This window comes from Oryzias latipes, chromosome 18, assembly GCF_002234675.1.
Source record: "Oryzias latipes chromosome 18, ASM223467v1".
Classification (NCBI taxonomy): Eukaryota; Metazoa; Chordata; class Actinopteri; order Beloniformes; family Adrianichthyidae; genus Oryzias; species Oryzias latipes.
Window position 1 is genome coordinate 10541011 of NC_019876.2, and position 16691 is coordinate 10557701.

At 43.1% G+C, this 16691-nt stretch overlaps 1 protein-coding gene across 1 annotated transcript in view; it reads right to left on the reverse strand.

The window, feature by feature from the left end:
• Nucleotides 1–1553: 1553 nt before the first annotated feature.
• Nucleotides 1554–16691, reverse strand: part of adgra3 (adhesion G protein-coupled receptor A3) — a 28519-nt gene continuing 13381 nt past the window's right edge. Inside the window, exons 3-19 of the mRNA XM_023966016.1 lie at nucleotides 16314–16385; nucleotides 11593–11664; nucleotides 11427–11498; nucleotides 11135–11295; nucleotides 9731–9944; nucleotides 9486–9650; nucleotides 8716–8917; nucleotides 8458–8607; nucleotides 8121–8279; nucleotides 7160–7318; nucleotides 6867–7065; nucleotides 6544–6752; nucleotides 6227–6351; nucleotides 5694–5817; nucleotides 5194–5339; nucleotides 3711–3806; nucleotides 1554–3223 (exon numbers count right to left, since the gene is read on the reverse strand). Of these exons, the coding sequence (XP_023821784.1) occupies nucleotides 1807–3223; nucleotides 3711–3806; nucleotides 5194–5339; nucleotides 5694–5817; nucleotides 6227–6351; nucleotides 6544–6752; nucleotides 6867–7065; nucleotides 7160–7318; nucleotides 8121–8279; nucleotides 8458–8607; nucleotides 8716–8917; nucleotides 9486–9650; nucleotides 9731–9944; nucleotides 11135–11295; nucleotides 11427–11498; nucleotides 11593–11664; nucleotides 16314–16385 (3742 nt within the window). The 3' untranslated portion in view covers nucleotides 1554–1806. The remainder of the gene's footprint in view (nucleotides 3224–3710; nucleotides 3807–5193; nucleotides 5340–5693; nucleotides 5818–6226; nucleotides 6352–6543; nucleotides 6753–6866; nucleotides 7066–7159; nucleotides 7319–8120; nucleotides 8280–8457; nucleotides 8608–8715; nucleotides 8918–9485; nucleotides 9651–9730; nucleotides 9945–11134; nucleotides 11296–11426; nucleotides 11499–11592; nucleotides 11665–16313; nucleotides 16386–16691) is intronic.

Below are 16691 nucleotides of genomic sequence, written 5' to 3' on the forward strand. Positions count from 1 at the left end.
TGCATGCATAGTTTTTGTGCGCGAGCTCCCGTGTTGATTAGTCTTTTTCTAGTCTTAAAGTTGCGTCCGCGGAATGCTACACACACGCCGCCTTCAGTAACACGTCTATAATAAGTCTATAATATTAACGCGTGTAAATGCATGTTCCAGGCTTAAAACTAATGATTTCTGCATTGCTACACAAGTTTTTACAACTGTTTTTAGGCTCCAAGTGCCAAATGCGTGGCCATTGAATGTGCATTGCCAGCCACACAGGTCGAACTTTTACGAATGTGACTCGGGATTTGGTTGGGATGTACGGATGACGTCCCCATTAATTCCCGGAGAGGGCCAACCGTTTGAAAATAGTCCGATCATTAAAGAGAAGGAGCCCAACAATGTCTGCGTTTGTTTTTCGGATAAGGCAGCTCTTCTGTCAAGATGGTAATCCATATCCGCCATGGCAAGGAGGCTAGCAAGTGAACGGAACCGTTTCCTTCCCAATTTGCGAGATTTACATCGCTTTGACATTTTTCAGCAAGCCTCTTCCACTGCAGGAGGCAGAAGTGTAAGGGTTAATGGCCAACGAAGTGAGCATTATCACTTTTTAACGCATGCCGTGGAAGCCTGAACCATCCCCAAAGTGCGTTAAAAAGTGATAATGCTCACTTTAAAGGCCATTAACCCGCTCATACCATGGTCACTTACAACAGAAATAGATATTTACCAATTTTTAGTTCTTAATTCTTGTTTTTTCTCCAATTTGGATCGCTTTTTTCACGAAAAGTGGACTATTTGTTACATAATGCGGCGCGTTGCCACAGTAAAGTGACATGGCGCGGCACCACCGCTGCAGTCAAGATTCAGCGATATATATATATATATATATATATACATACATATGCTGATCGTCCCGATGAGTTAAATGAAGCATCAGTTCTGAGAGAAAGTTCTCCTCTTACCAGTTGTTCTTGTCCAGATGATGAAGCTTAAGGTTGTTTTAAAGAAGCCGGCGCAGTGATACAGAATATTTAAGATAGGTGACCGGAACTTCTTTTTGGGGCGTGCGGTTATCACTTTTTAACGCACACGAGCAGCCAATCGGAATGGAGTATTCACCCAGACTATGGTATTAGCGCGAGTAAACAGTAGAAAAGCAAGAAGAAGCCCCACCCTGCTGGTCAACACCAAGTGCGGTCAATGCGCATTTACTGCATTCTTGAACACGTGTTTACGTCGCTTAAGAAGGCGGGAGTGACCGCTCTCATTATCTGTTCTTTCCCAGCAGTTTCACTCACCCTGAGAGTCGGCTGTCAATCACTTCCCCAGAGGCGGGTAGCCAGCAGGACAGCAGCGCACTCATCAAAGGTGGCAGCGGACAGGAAGAAAACACCCACAGAGCCTCAAGTCGCAGCAATTAAAGTGGCGCACAGCTGAAAGACAGGAACCCGAGGCCTCCTGAAGGTCAGCACTAAACCCAATTACCAGCTGAGCGGGGAGGAAGTCTTCCAGCCGCAGCCCCGAACAATCAAGACGCCTCCGTCAACGCAGGAACCAAACCTTTGAAAAAGAAGGTCAATGAAAAGTGTTTTTTATTGTTGCCCAGACCACAAAAGGTGAAAAGCACGAGGGCATTTCATGCCCAGACCTTTTAAAAAAGAATACAGGATTAAAAGTTATAAAAATAAAATAAAAAAACCATCTACAAGGACAGTTCAGTGACTCGCAAAGATCCTTATTAGAACTTTAAAGGACTTTATGGAAGAATACAAAATCTTGTAATGTTTCACAGTGTAAAAGGTGAAAGTCTGAGGATGGAAACTGTTGCTACACAGTAGTTTCATGTTTCCACAAGCAGTTTTTCTGACTTCCTGGACCGTCTCCGTTACTCAAAAGCATCACTTGTTCCTTTGCTTTCACCGCACCGCCGTTTGGAGTGACCAGGTTAAGGCCGTATGACTTGTTTTGGCTTTGCAGCTCAGTGCTGCCAGTCCGTCGTACCGGACCGGAGTCTTTACCGGAGCTGGACAGCCCGGCGGAAGCCGACCGTTCGGGCTCCACGGTCACCAGCGTCCCGTTACCGAGCGCAGCTTTTCCTTTGTCGGAGTGGCGGGAGCGGCGCGGCAGACTGGCGCTGTCGCTGCTGTCCTGCTGCAGCTGGCTCTGATGCTGCTCTCTGTAGGCCATGTAGGCAGCCCGTCGGCTGTTCCGTGCCGCCAAATCGTAGTGGTGGTGTCGCCTGTGGGGGGCGCTCTGCACGCTGCCCTCCACACTGGTGGGCACGTCGTAGGCGTACTCTCGCAGCACCGTCAGTCTGCTCCCTCTGTGCGTCCGCGTTCTGTTTTTATGATGCCTCCCGGCGAGCCCGTTGATGTTGTTCATGGGGCGGAACTGCACCTCGACCGGCGCCACGTGCATTTTGATCTCATTGTCCAGCGAATGCTCGGTCAGGCTGTTGTCCAAGTTCCCCCCGGTGGCCGCCGGGGCCGAGGCAGACTTGCACTGGGCCGCCTCGGCGTGCAGGTTGGTCAGCTTGCTGCCGTGGGCGGAGTTGCGCACACTCGGAGCGCTTTTGTTCGTAACGGCGGAGTCTGCGTTGCTGTGGCCAGACTTCGTTGACACCCCGTCAGCTTTGGTGTCGGATCCTGGGGTGGATGCCATCGCCGCCCCTGGCAGAGGAAGAAGAACATCCTCCTGGGCGGAGTAAGTGCGCCTTCCTGGGCAACAAGCCTGTGACCAATGCCGCCTCATGTCCTGCCTGTTGACGCAGTGATGCGCCACCATGAATGCCCCCAGAGCCAGAGCGGCCACCCCAAACAGGCAGGTAAAAACCAAGTCATAGGGGTAACTCTGTGACACGGCCATGGCAGCAAACACCCAGAGCGCCGCGTACAGTCCCAACGCTCCAACCGCGCCCATAAGCTGGGTGGCGAAGCTGTGCTCATTCTCCAGGGCCGAGAGGGGCACAGCATGAGGAGCGGACGCCGCGGAGCCGGACCCCTCATGAGGCTGCGGCTGCAGGGTCAAGGGGTGGCAGTGGCTACTGGGACCGTCCGGCCCGACCTCGCTGCTGGCTGCAGCCAGGTGGTGCTGTTCCTCAGTCGTCTCCTTCAGCTCGTAGCAGCGTTCGGGGTGCCGTCTCAGCTGGAGCAGGATGCTGAGGAAGTACATGCAGTCCACGAAGAGGATGAACCCTGCCGGCCCGTAAAACGCCCCGATGCTCGGTTCCCACGCCATCCAGCAACTGGAAGATGAACAACCACAAATGACCCTCATTAAAAACACCACCGCCTCCCTTCCATCTTGTTTATTCACTTCAAAAAAGAAAAACATAAACACTTTGGAAAACTTTTCCAATCTCATTTTTACAGTTAACGTCCCGTTGGGTTTAATAACACAGCCTGATTTTCTTTTGCTTGCAGGAAATTAATTAAACTCCAAAGACTCCGAGACAGATATGGGTCCAGATTTCTCAATTAGTCAGCCGCGCTACACAATCCAAACAGCTGCCATAGCAGGGAGAGGGATGGAGGAGCTCGCTGTAAACTGGCAGCAGTGGCTTGTTGCTTGGATGCACATATTAATGGCCCGCCATAACAAGAGCTTTATGGAATAAACTTTTTCCTCTTTCATAAAAATGCCCTTTTCTACTAAAACCTGGCAGGTTACTGTGAATTCTGATGTACCCATGAGCACGGACGAGGAACCTCGGTGTGGGAGGATATACTCACTATGGTGCGTTTGTCTGGCTGCCATAGTTCTTGATGTTAGCTGCTGCAGTGATCCCACAAACGATGGTGGGTATGCCTCCACCGATCAAGTAGAACCTTTCAAAATAAAAGCAAAGAAATGTAAATCAGCGCTAGTGCCTCTAAATTAGAAAAAGGCAGGTCCTGTCATCATTTAGGCCTCCACACTGACACCATGTGGCAGCTTGACTACATTGCACGTGTTTAGAAGCATTAAAGCCGTTTCTCCAGTTCGACAAAGATCCATTCTGATTATCATTTGGATATTTTGTAAAAGCGTTCCCAGTGGTCTTTTAGCTAGGATTATGCTGTTTTTAGCCAAAATTTTAAAACAGTGTGTGATTTTCTACACAGTTTCTGCCGGGCGGCAGGACTTCATTAGAATTTCACCTCCGAATGGGGGGGCTCTATGTTTATACACTCCCACAAGAGCAGCGGTCCCCGGGCCGGTCGGCGGGTCATTTGGTAGCGGGCCGCACAGAAAAAATAAATAACTTGCATGACTTCCATTTTATTTTTTTCTGAATCTGAAAGATGTTTTATTTTATTTTTATAGTTTTATTTTTATATTTTTATTTTTTAGTTTTATTTTATTATTTTGAAAAACTGCCTGATTCTCTGTTCCATCCGTCTAGGTCACTCTAAACGCAGGCCAAGACGCTCTTCTCGGTCACGTGATAGGATACCACTAAAATAAAACCCAGGAACTAGCAAAATGAAAAAAAAAAAGCGCCTTTGGAAAGTTTCTTTGCCAAGTAGAAAAGGCCCAGCCAGGAGACAGAAGAGGAGCCTTCCACTCCCAAAAAAAGAAAGCTACATTTAATAGATAGTTCTTCTTTTTAGCACCATGAGTGTGGGAAGGGGAGAGGATGGTTGACACCTGTGTGATGTACAATGACATGCGTGTCAAAATAAAAGCTCAGGGATCGTCTGACCACGACTCTACACGACAATAATCATCCCCCTAAATTTGAAAGGCCGGTTCGTGAAAGCTTTGTGTGACGTCATACCGGTCTGTGGCGTTAAAAAGGTTGGGGGCCGCTGCACTAGAGGGCAGCTCCTCTCAGCCGCAATACTACATTACAACCAGAATGGCGAGCTATCCAGCTGTACCATTTTGCGTCAGATGTCAGCTCAGACGAGGAAAATCAAAGACGTACATGGATCTATTTGGCGGCATCAGCAAGGAGTGGAGCAGGAAGCTGATGGCCCGCCCAGCGCCTGTTCCACGTCACAAATATGCTTTTCTTCAAACAGCATTGCTCCTGATTCAAGACGATTTGAATAAAAAATACTCAGATACACTGTTTTTGTTACCACATTTTCTTTATATGTGTCCTCCATCATCAGAAAAAGGCCCCAAAAACATGTAAAAAACCCTAAAAAACACTATTTTCTTTGGAGTGGGTCTATTAAAAAGTCACTGCTTGATCCATGTGGGTTAAAGTGTGAGCTGAAGTCAAACCTGAGCATCGGCCTTGGCGGGGGAGGCGGCTCGTCCAGCTCTTCGTAACGTTTGGCCTTGCGTGTCACCTGCTTGTAGATGTTGCGTACGGTCACGCCCACCCACAGAGCCGTGGCAAGAGTTGAGTAGTGCAGCAAAATGCCCACCTGGATGAAGATGATGTTTTCAGAAAATACCTTCATAACTGGTGTGTTTGGAAATGATCCTGAGCAACTTTTTATGTAAGGAGAAATGTCCAAACATCTGAAACATTTAGGTAAAATTTGGGATTTTAGCTAAGGGTTCTTTCTTTTCAGTTAGAATTTTAGTTTTTTTTTTTTTAATCATCTGCTGTTTTTTAAAGAGCTAAAGTATAAAAATCAGTTTCCCCATTGGGGGATCAATACATATTCTATTCTATTCTATTCTATTCTCCCTTGGAAACTAAAGTGCAGGCGGTGCATAACTTTGGATTGTAAAGTTTGTCCATTCACAGGACGTTGCAGGCGGTGTGTACTCACTGCTTGGCAGACGCTTGCGTATCGCGTCTGATTGATGCCGCCAACAAAGACGGCGCTGGTGAGTGAAATGTGGAAGCAGAGGTTGACCAACATGTGCCAGGACTTGCGGCTCACTCGGACAGACCTTCAGGAACAGAAACCAGCACATCTCTGAGATAAAACTAGGACAATTGTGTGAATTGATTCTGTTTAGGAGGGCCTTTAATTTGAATAAACCTGAATATGATGAAGACACAAAAAAAAAAATAACAGCACGAATTATTTAAATGAGCCAAATTATATAAAATTAGTATTAGAATTAAATAAATATTACAAATTTGTTGTCTTGTTTTGACTTGTTTCCATCTTTAATGGCAATTTAAAGTCATTTTTTTCACAAATTAATATTAAAATGTTTTACCTTTAGAAGAAAAAAGAAATATCAAAACAAAAATATCCTCATTATTAAACAAATCTCAAAATTTTAAAAAACTATATAAACCTAAAAAAGAGAAAATAAAAAGTATGTGACTATCAGATCGTTCCTCTTTTACCTGTGATGGTAAATGTAGCTAACAATAACAGTGACCAGGCAGAGCAGCAAGGTGACGCTTGTGGCGTAGATGACTGGATGCAGAGGCTCAATGCTTGGAGAGAAAGTCTCCACCCGGTTCAGGTCCTGCAAGAATCATGATACCATTATGCTAATTATTTTTAAACCTCTTATGACCACTAGAGGGCAGCAAACTTAGAAGAAAAGGCCAGTGTTTCCCACATTACTCTTAAAAGTTAAAAACAAAATAGCTACAGTATGATATGCCATATTACTAGTAAACAGTGGCCTTGGCTGGCCACGAGAAGCTCCACCCACCATAAGAACACCATAGTTGCCCAGAGAGTTGCAGGATAAAGCAGTAAAATTGTCTTGCTGGTCCAGAATGCGGCAGCACCCGCTCCTCCACCCTCCCTGACCTCCATCCAGGCTCATGTTCCAACAGGCAGATACAGCGTCTGAGCCGTGTGCGAACCGTCGCAGGGTGACATTAACCGGGATCTTCAGGGCACGAGCAGATGAGCCATCTGATTTAAAAAAAAAATAAAAGATTGGCAGAGGATTGAGTATTAGTTTGGATTTTTCTGTTTTTAGACTGTATGTATGCCAACTACATATCGTGATCACTTTTCTAAACTAACCTAGTTTAGCCATGATAACAGGGGTGGCCACACTCCTCTTCCGTCCTCCATCAGCCAGCATGGAGGTGTTGCCCGTGGAGGGGAAAAACTTGCCGTTACGAAAGGCCAGCAGGTGGAGCCTGTAGACCGTGTCGTCCGCCGGTGCGGCCTGAGCAAAAAGGTACTGAGGAAGTTGCAGCGAAGCATCTACTGCTGTGTTCTGTGAGGCAAAAAAAAGAAGAAATAATTTGGGGCAATCAAACATTTAAAGTCCATGCTAAGAAAAAACTGCCAACAGCTTTTATTTAGCTGACCTTGTAAATGACGCTCTGTGCAGAGCTTGGCGTGTTGCACTTGAACATGAACTGAGCGGGGGTGTGCTCGGAATTACGCATCTGAAACAAAATGCAGCTCATGCCGTTCCAGTCACTGGCCCTGATGGTGTGGGCCTCCAGTGCAATGTTGGAGGAAGTCTGGAAGGAAAACAGAGAAAGGAAGGGATGTTTCTGCTCAATAGAATCCTGTTTTTGGTATTTTTAACATGTTTTTGTGGCATTTTTACCATGATGGAGGAAAATTTAGCTAGCAATTGCATTTCTGGAAGTCAGGAGCAGACAAAAAAATGCTGTTTGAAAAAGAACTTACAGTATTAAGGGGCATACTGGATAATACCGTCAAGGAATGGTCTATTTTTAACTTATTTCACATATAAGTCCATTAAACGAGACAAGAGTCAGAGATAAGTTCACCCGTCTATCACACTTTGTTAAGTGCGTTCGCAGTAGTGTTAGCCACATTGGTGTAGACACAATAACCTTGTCTGCAACATAAAAAAACAGGCCGCTACGACACACTTGACTATGATCACGCCAACTGCGAAACTTGTAAGTAGCAACGCTACATGTTAGCTGCATAAGTGTAGCCTACAAAACACCAAGCTTTGTTTGCAACAGAGGACCGGGTTCCTCTCAACATTGCTTCCATGTCAGTAAGCACAACCAGAAAGACTATATATAAGAATTTTTAATTTTTTTTTTTCAAATGTAGGGCTTTTAGGTAAGTCTTATAATATGGAAAATTGAGTATTTGTGATGTAGAGAACATTCTGGGTGGGCTACAAGCTCCATGCTCTGGACTCTCATCAAGAGGGAGGGGAAGGGTTTCTCCGTGCCACCAGCATATTCATTTCTAAATAAAACTAAAAATGGCACAAGGTTTAAAAGGAACGCATTGAAGATAAAAGATGATCAGAAAAGGGTCTTGACGACAACCGACCAAGGAAAAGGCCTGCGCCGTCGCTAGGTGGAAGACGGCGATCCTCTGCAGGCAGGCAACGATGCGAGAACACGCCAAGGCTTCACGCTGCGCCGTCCACAGCACTCTGTCGTCGGCCAGCATCAGGCTGCTGGCCAAGCTCACCATCACTTCGCCCAGCTGGAAAACAAAGACGACGACATGAGTAAAAACACATCCCAGGTGCTGGACTCTCTCCAGTGAGTGGAAACAGCAGCTTTCAAAGAACTTCAAGGGGCTGTAAAGCACAGCTGCAGTTGCTTAGACTAAACCCAGCTGTTCTTCCTCTTAGGGAGAAAATATCAACATAAACACTTACATCCTTATACTTTTCCACAAATCTGCCAAACTTTTCAAACATCTCTGCTATAAAGATGATGTCCATCTTGTCTGAGAAGTTGGCGGCATCGATCGTGAAGAGGAACAGGCGGTGCGCTATGGCCATCACATTGCTATCATTCAGAGGCATCTAGTGGAAAAATAAGAGTCAGACGAAGATGAGTTCAGGGAAATTTGAGCAGGTTGGCGTACGGAGGTCTGTGTTTCCAAGGAAAATCAAAACATGCATCAGTTTCACCTGATTGATGACAGAGAGAAATCTGGTGGTCTCTTTCTGAAACTGGCACTGGGAGTAGTCTTCCTCTGTCCAGTGACCCTCCTGGCTGCAGTAGCGCCACGCCTGTCGATCTTTACCGGAGCTTCCCAGGGGGGCGCCTGCGCTCGAGCGCAGTCTGTTACAGGGGAGTTCCACCCTGATTCCTGCCAGCGTGCGGGGCCACCTAAAAGAATCCAAATAAATCCAATCTAACTGATCTGATCATGGCCTCGTGTCCCGTTTGCTCCCAAACCTTACATGTGTGCTGCATTGAAAAAGCCAGAAGGTGGCGATGTTTGCACTGTAACAGAAATCCACTGGCAGAGCAAGATAAACAAATATTTATTCAAAACATCTCCTAAAAGCATTGAGTGTATAGGAGAACTGGACTGAGTGGCTCCTCCCCCTCATGTTCCAAACAGGAAGTATCTGCTAGTTCCAAAAAACCAAAATCCTATAGACTTCTATGAAGAAATAAACAGCTATTACTCAGTCATTCTGAGTCAGAATAACCGTTCTTGCTCTTCTACTTTTTTTTTTTATTCAAGTTGTAAACTGGCCAATCAGATGCCTCAGTAGAAGTTTAAAAGGTTTGACAGATTTTGTGTAGCCCGCTTTCAAGTGGTGGGCAAAAATAAACCAGTGACTGAATTGACTTTTGTTTCGTTGAAGTGGGGTATTTTCTGTGGGTGACGTCACACTCGCTCGGTCCAGTTTTCGTATACAAATTCAAATATGGGTCTCACATCTACCTGAACTCTCCCCTGTTGTTGGAAACCCGGTCAGGAGCGCAGTACTTGGCAGAACTGGGCAGCACCACAATGTGGACGGTGCGGGTGGTGTTGCCCCTGCTCGTCCACACCCGGCACTCCCAGCTCCCATTGAAACCAGGCTGAATGTTGGAGATGGTCAGCGCGCTGACGGAAAGCAAAGAACTTGATTTGGTTTGCCGTCTAGGGTAGTTTGAGTCATTCTCGTGCAGTGGGACAGACCGTACCTAGCAATCAGGGAGCAGTTCTCCACCACGGGGGTTTCGATGAAGATTCCTTGAGCGGCGTTAGGCTTGACCATGCGGCCGTTCTGATACCACAGCACTTGCATGTCCTTGGAAACACGGGAGGCCTGGCACTGGAAGGGCAGACTGTCCCCCTGAAAAACCACCTGCCGCTGGGATGGAGTCAGCTGGAAGGAGGGCAGCTCCAGGGGAGCATCTGAGGAAACCAAGCGGCATCTCCGTAAATCTCATCACAGCCGTGTGATATCACACAGTTGCATACTTTTGGACGACAGGGAGAACCGAAACTGTGCCTGGACTTCTTCTTCTTTTGCTTTGGGGCTATTTAGCATTCGTGTGAGGCGACCGGCTCCTGCTAAATCTGTGCCATGTGTTTTATAATCCCTCTGCGAGATGACTGCCAAACTGATAAGCCATGAGCGAGTACAAACAATGGCGTCTCTGGACTGGGCAGCCCTCGTCTTATCTCCCGTGTCGATGCACAGGCCTCTGCTCACTACACAAGCCCCGAAGACATCAAAACAGAAAAAAGAATTAAAGAGACAGTGCATCATTTTGACAGTTTTAGGCCCCTTATCCTTTATGTGCTCTGCATTTCATATCTAAGAATAAAAAACACACAAAGACAGTTTGCACTGAGATTTGTCTTTTGTTAACATTACAATTATCCCAACATACTTTTGCCCATATAAAAGACCCACTTCGATCATTTTAAAAGCTCAAATTCTGCATTTTTTTTCCAAAATAGGAATTTGCCTCGAGTTGTGGGCTGTTGGCAACCCCGTCTCCTCTTCCCTTCCCGTTGCTGCGAGCTCAGAGCAGGGAGCTTGGGGCCCAACTGCATATTTAGTCTGCTCCTGATTCAAGATTTCAATACCCACAAAGGCAATTTTGATCTTAGTTTTCTTTAGATATATTCTCCATCATCAGGTTTTTGTGTAAAAAACAAAAAGTGGATATTCTTCTGAGCGGGTCTTTAATATGTTGTTTGGCAAAAAAAGAAAGAAAAAAAGAATCTTTTTTATGGTTTAAAGTCCTGTAGACTTTTACATTTTTTAAAGAATGCATACATTTTTTTCTTTAATTTTATCTATGACCGGTCTCCTGTTCAACTTGAACACTGTTTAACCTTTGCAGATACACTAAATAAACTCAATAACATATCTGTCATAACTAATCCATCAAAGTGTTTTCAGACTAGTTGATAGTTCTGGTAAACTGTTTGGAGTTTTGTAGTTATTGTGGATGCACAACTTCAAAATTATATTATAGGCCAGTCGTTTTTGGAAGATTCTATGACTGATTTTAGGGTAAATCCAGTTGAGTTCTCTGGACAAGCTGCTGCCTTCAACCTGAAAATAGTTCAGTTTAAGTGGTTGTCCGTACCGCAGGTGAACAGGCCCGGCCCCACGGAGGTGACGAGCTGTCCCTGGAGGGACTGCGGGTAGGAGCACTTGGTGTTCTTCACAGAAATGTTCCGGTCCTTGATCCAGCGCAGCAGCCATAGAAGGTTGCAGTCACACAGCAGGTAAGGAGTCTGAAACTCCCTGGAGACAGACCACAGGAAACGCACAAGATGGCTGAATTTCCTTTAGAATTTCTTTTAGAAACAAAAACTTTAAATAAAAGCTTGATTTTGGTCTTGGACAAAAGCGATCAACTAGTTTATCAAACTTACAAAGACTTTAGAGACTCCAAGTTATCAAAAGTTCCAGGAGAAATTGAGGAGAACTTGTTTCCTGCTAGGTTTCTGTTGAAAACAAAAAGAAAAACAAAATAAAAAAAACTTGCTTGTGAATATGCTGGGACGTTTAATTACACCTTTAACGGTACAAAACACTTACAGTCGGATAAGATTAGCGAGGCCCTTGAAAATGTCTGCATTAAGACAGCCAATGTTGTTGTTGGACAAATCTCTGCAACACAAATGATGAAATTCCATTTGTAGACGTGTGCAGGGTAAAAGAAACCACCAAAGTCATCATCTAAATTCCTAACAGTTGGCCATGAAAACACAGGGGATAGAAAAGAAAACAAGCCACACTTTAAAGACAAGTCTGGACAGAGACTTTCAAAACTTCACCGACACATTTACAGCTTTTGAGGTGATATCAGTGTTTGTGTGGGCCTCCGGGGGAGTCTACACATCAATCACTGGTGATTAGTGCCAAATCAGGCGTGTTTCCAGTCTGGATGTGACCTGACAAGACGCGTCTGGGATATATCAGACGAGAGCGTCCGACAGTACTGACCAGAGAGAGAAAAAAAAAAAAAACTGCAACTGAATGTAGACAAAAAAGATGGCTACCAATAACATAAAATTACTAAACTTAGATTTAACTTTTTACAGAGTAGGGATGGTTGGGTTACCAGTCTCCTCCTAACATCCTGCAGCTCTGTGGTTGATGAAACAGCGTTTATCATTTTTATCCAGAGAAAGTCTCAGACATGCTTAGATAGACAAAATAAACACAAATAGAAGGAAAACAACTAGAAGACAAAAGTGAGAAAACAATACGGTAATTGGGTGACATGAGATGATGCATAGATCCAAATTAATCAGTTTCATTTACTTTAATATTCTAGTTTACCTTTATACTTGTAGCCTAAAGTGTGTTGTTTAAGAATAAAACCCTATTTTGACCAATAAAATATCAAAATAATTTATTTGACCCAAAAAAATAAAGTAAAGTTGAACGCTAAAATAATAATAATGTTAGGCTGGTGTGATGGGCTGGAAAGCATGTAAACATAGAGCTCTCAGCAATGGGGAGGGGGTAGGTTTACTGTAACCCTTGTGCTATCCTAGTCACTTTAACATTGGGTGTGGGGTCTTCTAGACCCCACAAGACAGTGCGCTGTCAATGATTTGTGATCTTCACTGGTGTCCATGGATTACATGAAATCCTCTTCACCTTTATCCACCTTTGTCATGGTAGGAAGAACACGTCAATGTAAGGATCTGGACCCCATAGGATAGAACAAGGGTTAAGTCAATGGTCCCGCCCATAGGCGAATATATAATGAAGTACTGTTGCTCTGTAGGAACTATGTCCTAGAGAACGACACAGGGATCTTGGAAAAATAAAAAATAGCATAATTATAATTTAATGGGCTGCATGGTGGTAGAGTGGTTGGCGCTCTTGCCTCACAGTAAGAAGGCCCCTGGTTCAAGTCCTAGCTGGGGGACCAAAAACAGAACAACTATGGGGGACCTTTCTGTGTGGAGTTTGCATGTTCTCCCCGTGCATCCGTGGGTTTTCTCCGGGGTCTCCGGCTTCCTCCCACCGTCCCAAAACATGCTTCATAGGTCAAATGGCCACTCTACATTGTCCATAGGTGTGAGAGTGAATGGATGTGTGATATGTGGCCCTGTGACAGACTGGCGAACTGTCCAGGGTGTCCCCTGCCTTCGCCCACAAGTGGCCGTGATAGGCTCCGGCAGCCCCGCGACCCCGAAAGGGACAAAACGGAAGAAGATGAAAATGAATAATCATAATTAAAAAACCGCTGGGAACGCTTTTAAAATGGATCAAATTGATGAACTGAATGGGTCTTTCAAAGGGCTTAAAAATTCTAGTACTTTAATTTGAAAAACCTGTTGTGGTGGTCTTTAGGCATTTAAATACAATTGAGAAATTCAACGTTTTAGGGATGTAGGGATTACAATTAAACCAGTTCGATCACAACCTCATGAAGTTTTATCTTACAACTTTACATGGAAGCGTAAGATAATGACTTTTTTTCATTTCTAAAGAATACAAATGTTTATCAAATCCAATTTACACACATTTAAGTTAAAACAGATGTACATCTGGTAAAAAGATCCTGGTAAAACGAATAAAAAAAAAAAAAACATTTTAAAAGTCTTTATGTTTGGGGTTCCACTTTAGTTTTCTCAGTCTTGATCAAAAGACTGCCTTTGAAGCATCATAAAACTACTTTGACGGTACAGTTTCTAGTTAGTCCACTTTGAAACTGTTAAATGGAAACACCTAAGGTCCTCAGTATGTGTAGTGTTGTCTTTCACATTGACATAAAAAAAGAACAGATGAGATATAACTTTAGAGAGAAGAAAGAAAAATAAGAAAACTTAGATCTTGTGACTCAGGTTCTAAGACCTTACTGGGTAATGCGTTATTTTCTAAGTGTTCCAGTAACAAGTGCCAAGAGACATCACTTTTTCAACCCACCGCTGAGCTAAATTTGGGCTCCTTGAGGGATGCACTTCTAACACAAAGCAATACTTAGAAAATGACTGGTGGTTATATGCCAGCTTCCAGGCATTTATGTAATTATTGGTGTTAGTTCTTAAGGTATCAGCCGGGGAATTCACTGTGTGAGGTTATTAGTTCCACTTGGAGGAGAAGAAAAAGCAGATCTCTGCAGGCTTGAAAGCGTGTGTCATGGGACAGATCATGAAAAGGGAAAGTCACCTGAATATGAGCAATTTAAGCACAGCAATGATTCAACTAGCAACTTTTGAATAAAAAGTTACAAAAAAAACTCAGAGTTGACTTTTTTTAATGGCTTATATATGGCTATCAGATACAAAAAAGTGTGATAATTTCCTTAAATTGTGAAAAGTTCAACTGTTGCCAACGTTTTGTGTTTGGTAGTACAGAGTTCCATCCTTTTTTGCAGGGGTAACGTTCTAAAAGTAAACCCTCAATTGGTGAAATCTGTGAAGTAGGATTAAAGATGTAAGGCTGTACTACACACTTTAATCACTTTTCTCAGACACACTCGAAATTTTTTTACACCTTTTTCTTTTGTTTAAATTCTCAAAGCTTAAACCTTTGTAGAAAAAAAAGTGATCACAATCAAAGATTTATGTAGATTTGGCGATCTGAACACATTCAGTACGGAGGAGACAGACAATGGTCTGCAGCCAATCAGGGCGGCGAACTGAAACGGGAAGTTTGCATATCACCATTGAGTCTCTAAAAACCATCCAAATAATTTTTGAATAAATGCTGGGGCTTTTATTGGAAGATGTACAGTATATAATTTTCCTTTACCGTAATTGTTTTTTTCCTCAATTAACATCAAAACAAAGATTAATTCAAAAAATTCAGCCAGAAAAAATGTTTTATGAGAATAAAAACCAAAAGCATTGTTTATTTATTTTTGGGACACTGTGGTAAGGACGAGCAGAAACAAAGTGGCTCACTTATTTAAAATAATTTTTTCATGACAATGAAAAAGAAAGATTTCTTTGTAGATAGGACCTAAATAGAAATTAACCCCTAGATGCATTCATGCAGGAGCTGTTTTCTAGTGTCAAAAGGCAACAGTTTAAGGAAATAATTGTAACAATCCAGCCTTCAGTCTATACTTTGCCTCCTTTTCTAGTGCAGTGTGACAATAAGCCAAACGAGTGTGGGGGCTTTAAATGAAGGGGGGAAATAATCATTCATCAACTAAATAAATATCAACTATGAGGTTTAAATAATAAAAAAGAAGCAGATTGAGAAAGTAAAAATCGGCAAGTAAATAGGTGAAGATCGATAAAAACTAATTACAAACTGTATTTTTCATGAGAATACAAGTTCTGGCAAATGTAAAATTGGTGTCACACAATTGAGCCTAATTGTTCTAATTCTTTGCTTTGTACCAAGACCTTCATGTTAATATGATATGTTTATATATTCTTAGTACCATAACTGTTGCAGCCCTTCCTTTACAAAGTTAGTAATATTCGCCCTTTTAATAAATTCAGACAGGATGTGGGGACAATTACGAGGGGTATTGGTTTGGAAATGTAATGTATAACTTGGAAGGGAGTGTGGAATAAATATACATCGCGAAGAAGGGAGAAGAGTTGGAGAGGAAAATTAGAGCAGGTCTGAGCCAAAGAGTCGACCGCCTTCCCGTGGTGCTCTTATTGCAGCGCAGCTGCAGCCAAGCTCAAGTTTGTGTTGGCAACGACAGTCAGATGATTCCCATTCCTGCTGCGTCCTTTTTGCTCAATCCCTATGGGCAAAATCACCACAGGAAAAAACATACAACCGTATCTGGTTGACGCATACCTGTATTACACAACTATTGGGGAATTGAATCTTCTATTTATGCTTTTTTTTCCCTTGGGCAAAAAGCCAAAGAAAGAAAAAAGACAACAAAAAAACAAAGAAAATAAAAATAGATTGCTGCTTGGCAGTGCTCCAAAACAGACAGCAGATCCTAAATTTAACTTAAAAACTGCTTATTTACATACAAGTTAACATCTAACCAGCAAACTTTCTTTATAAATGTATTTACATGTACAAGAAAAAAATTATGGTAAATACTTATGTATATTTTTGTTTTTTGTTTTTCAGTGTTTTCCCAAAGTTACAGCTTGAATTATGAATTAACTGCTTCTTTAACAACCTTCTTAAATTAAAAAGAGTGGCTTATCAAAACAAAAACAATCTTAAAAGGGTTTGAACATGAATAAAAGAAAGGAGCACCACAGTTAAATACCAGACAGGATATAAAGATAGGTGATAATAAAATTAACACAGCTTTCAGAAACCACAATGAAGAGACGGCAAAAGATAGAAAAACTGTCATCAATACTCACAGCTTTTTAAGTGATGACAAGCCCAGAAAAGCACCTGGATCAATATGGCTAATCAGGTTACTCCGCAGATCACTGTGGGGAGAAAGGAAAAATTTGGGGTCGGAATGAGTCCAAACATGAAAAAGAGAAATAGAAAAAGTAGATACAGTGGAAGGCCTGCACAATAAACTACAAAATTATCATTATCGTGATATCAGTCTATGTGATATGAATATCGCAAAAGATGTCGTAAACTGCGATAAATGGTCACCTTAAATGTTTCCATACGTGCTAAAACAATCTTTTGGCAGTTTTTGGTATTTAACGAATGTAGCCCTTTACGCATTTGACCAATCAGACAGACTTGCTCACGTTGTTGTCCATTCGAAAAGAGCCTTT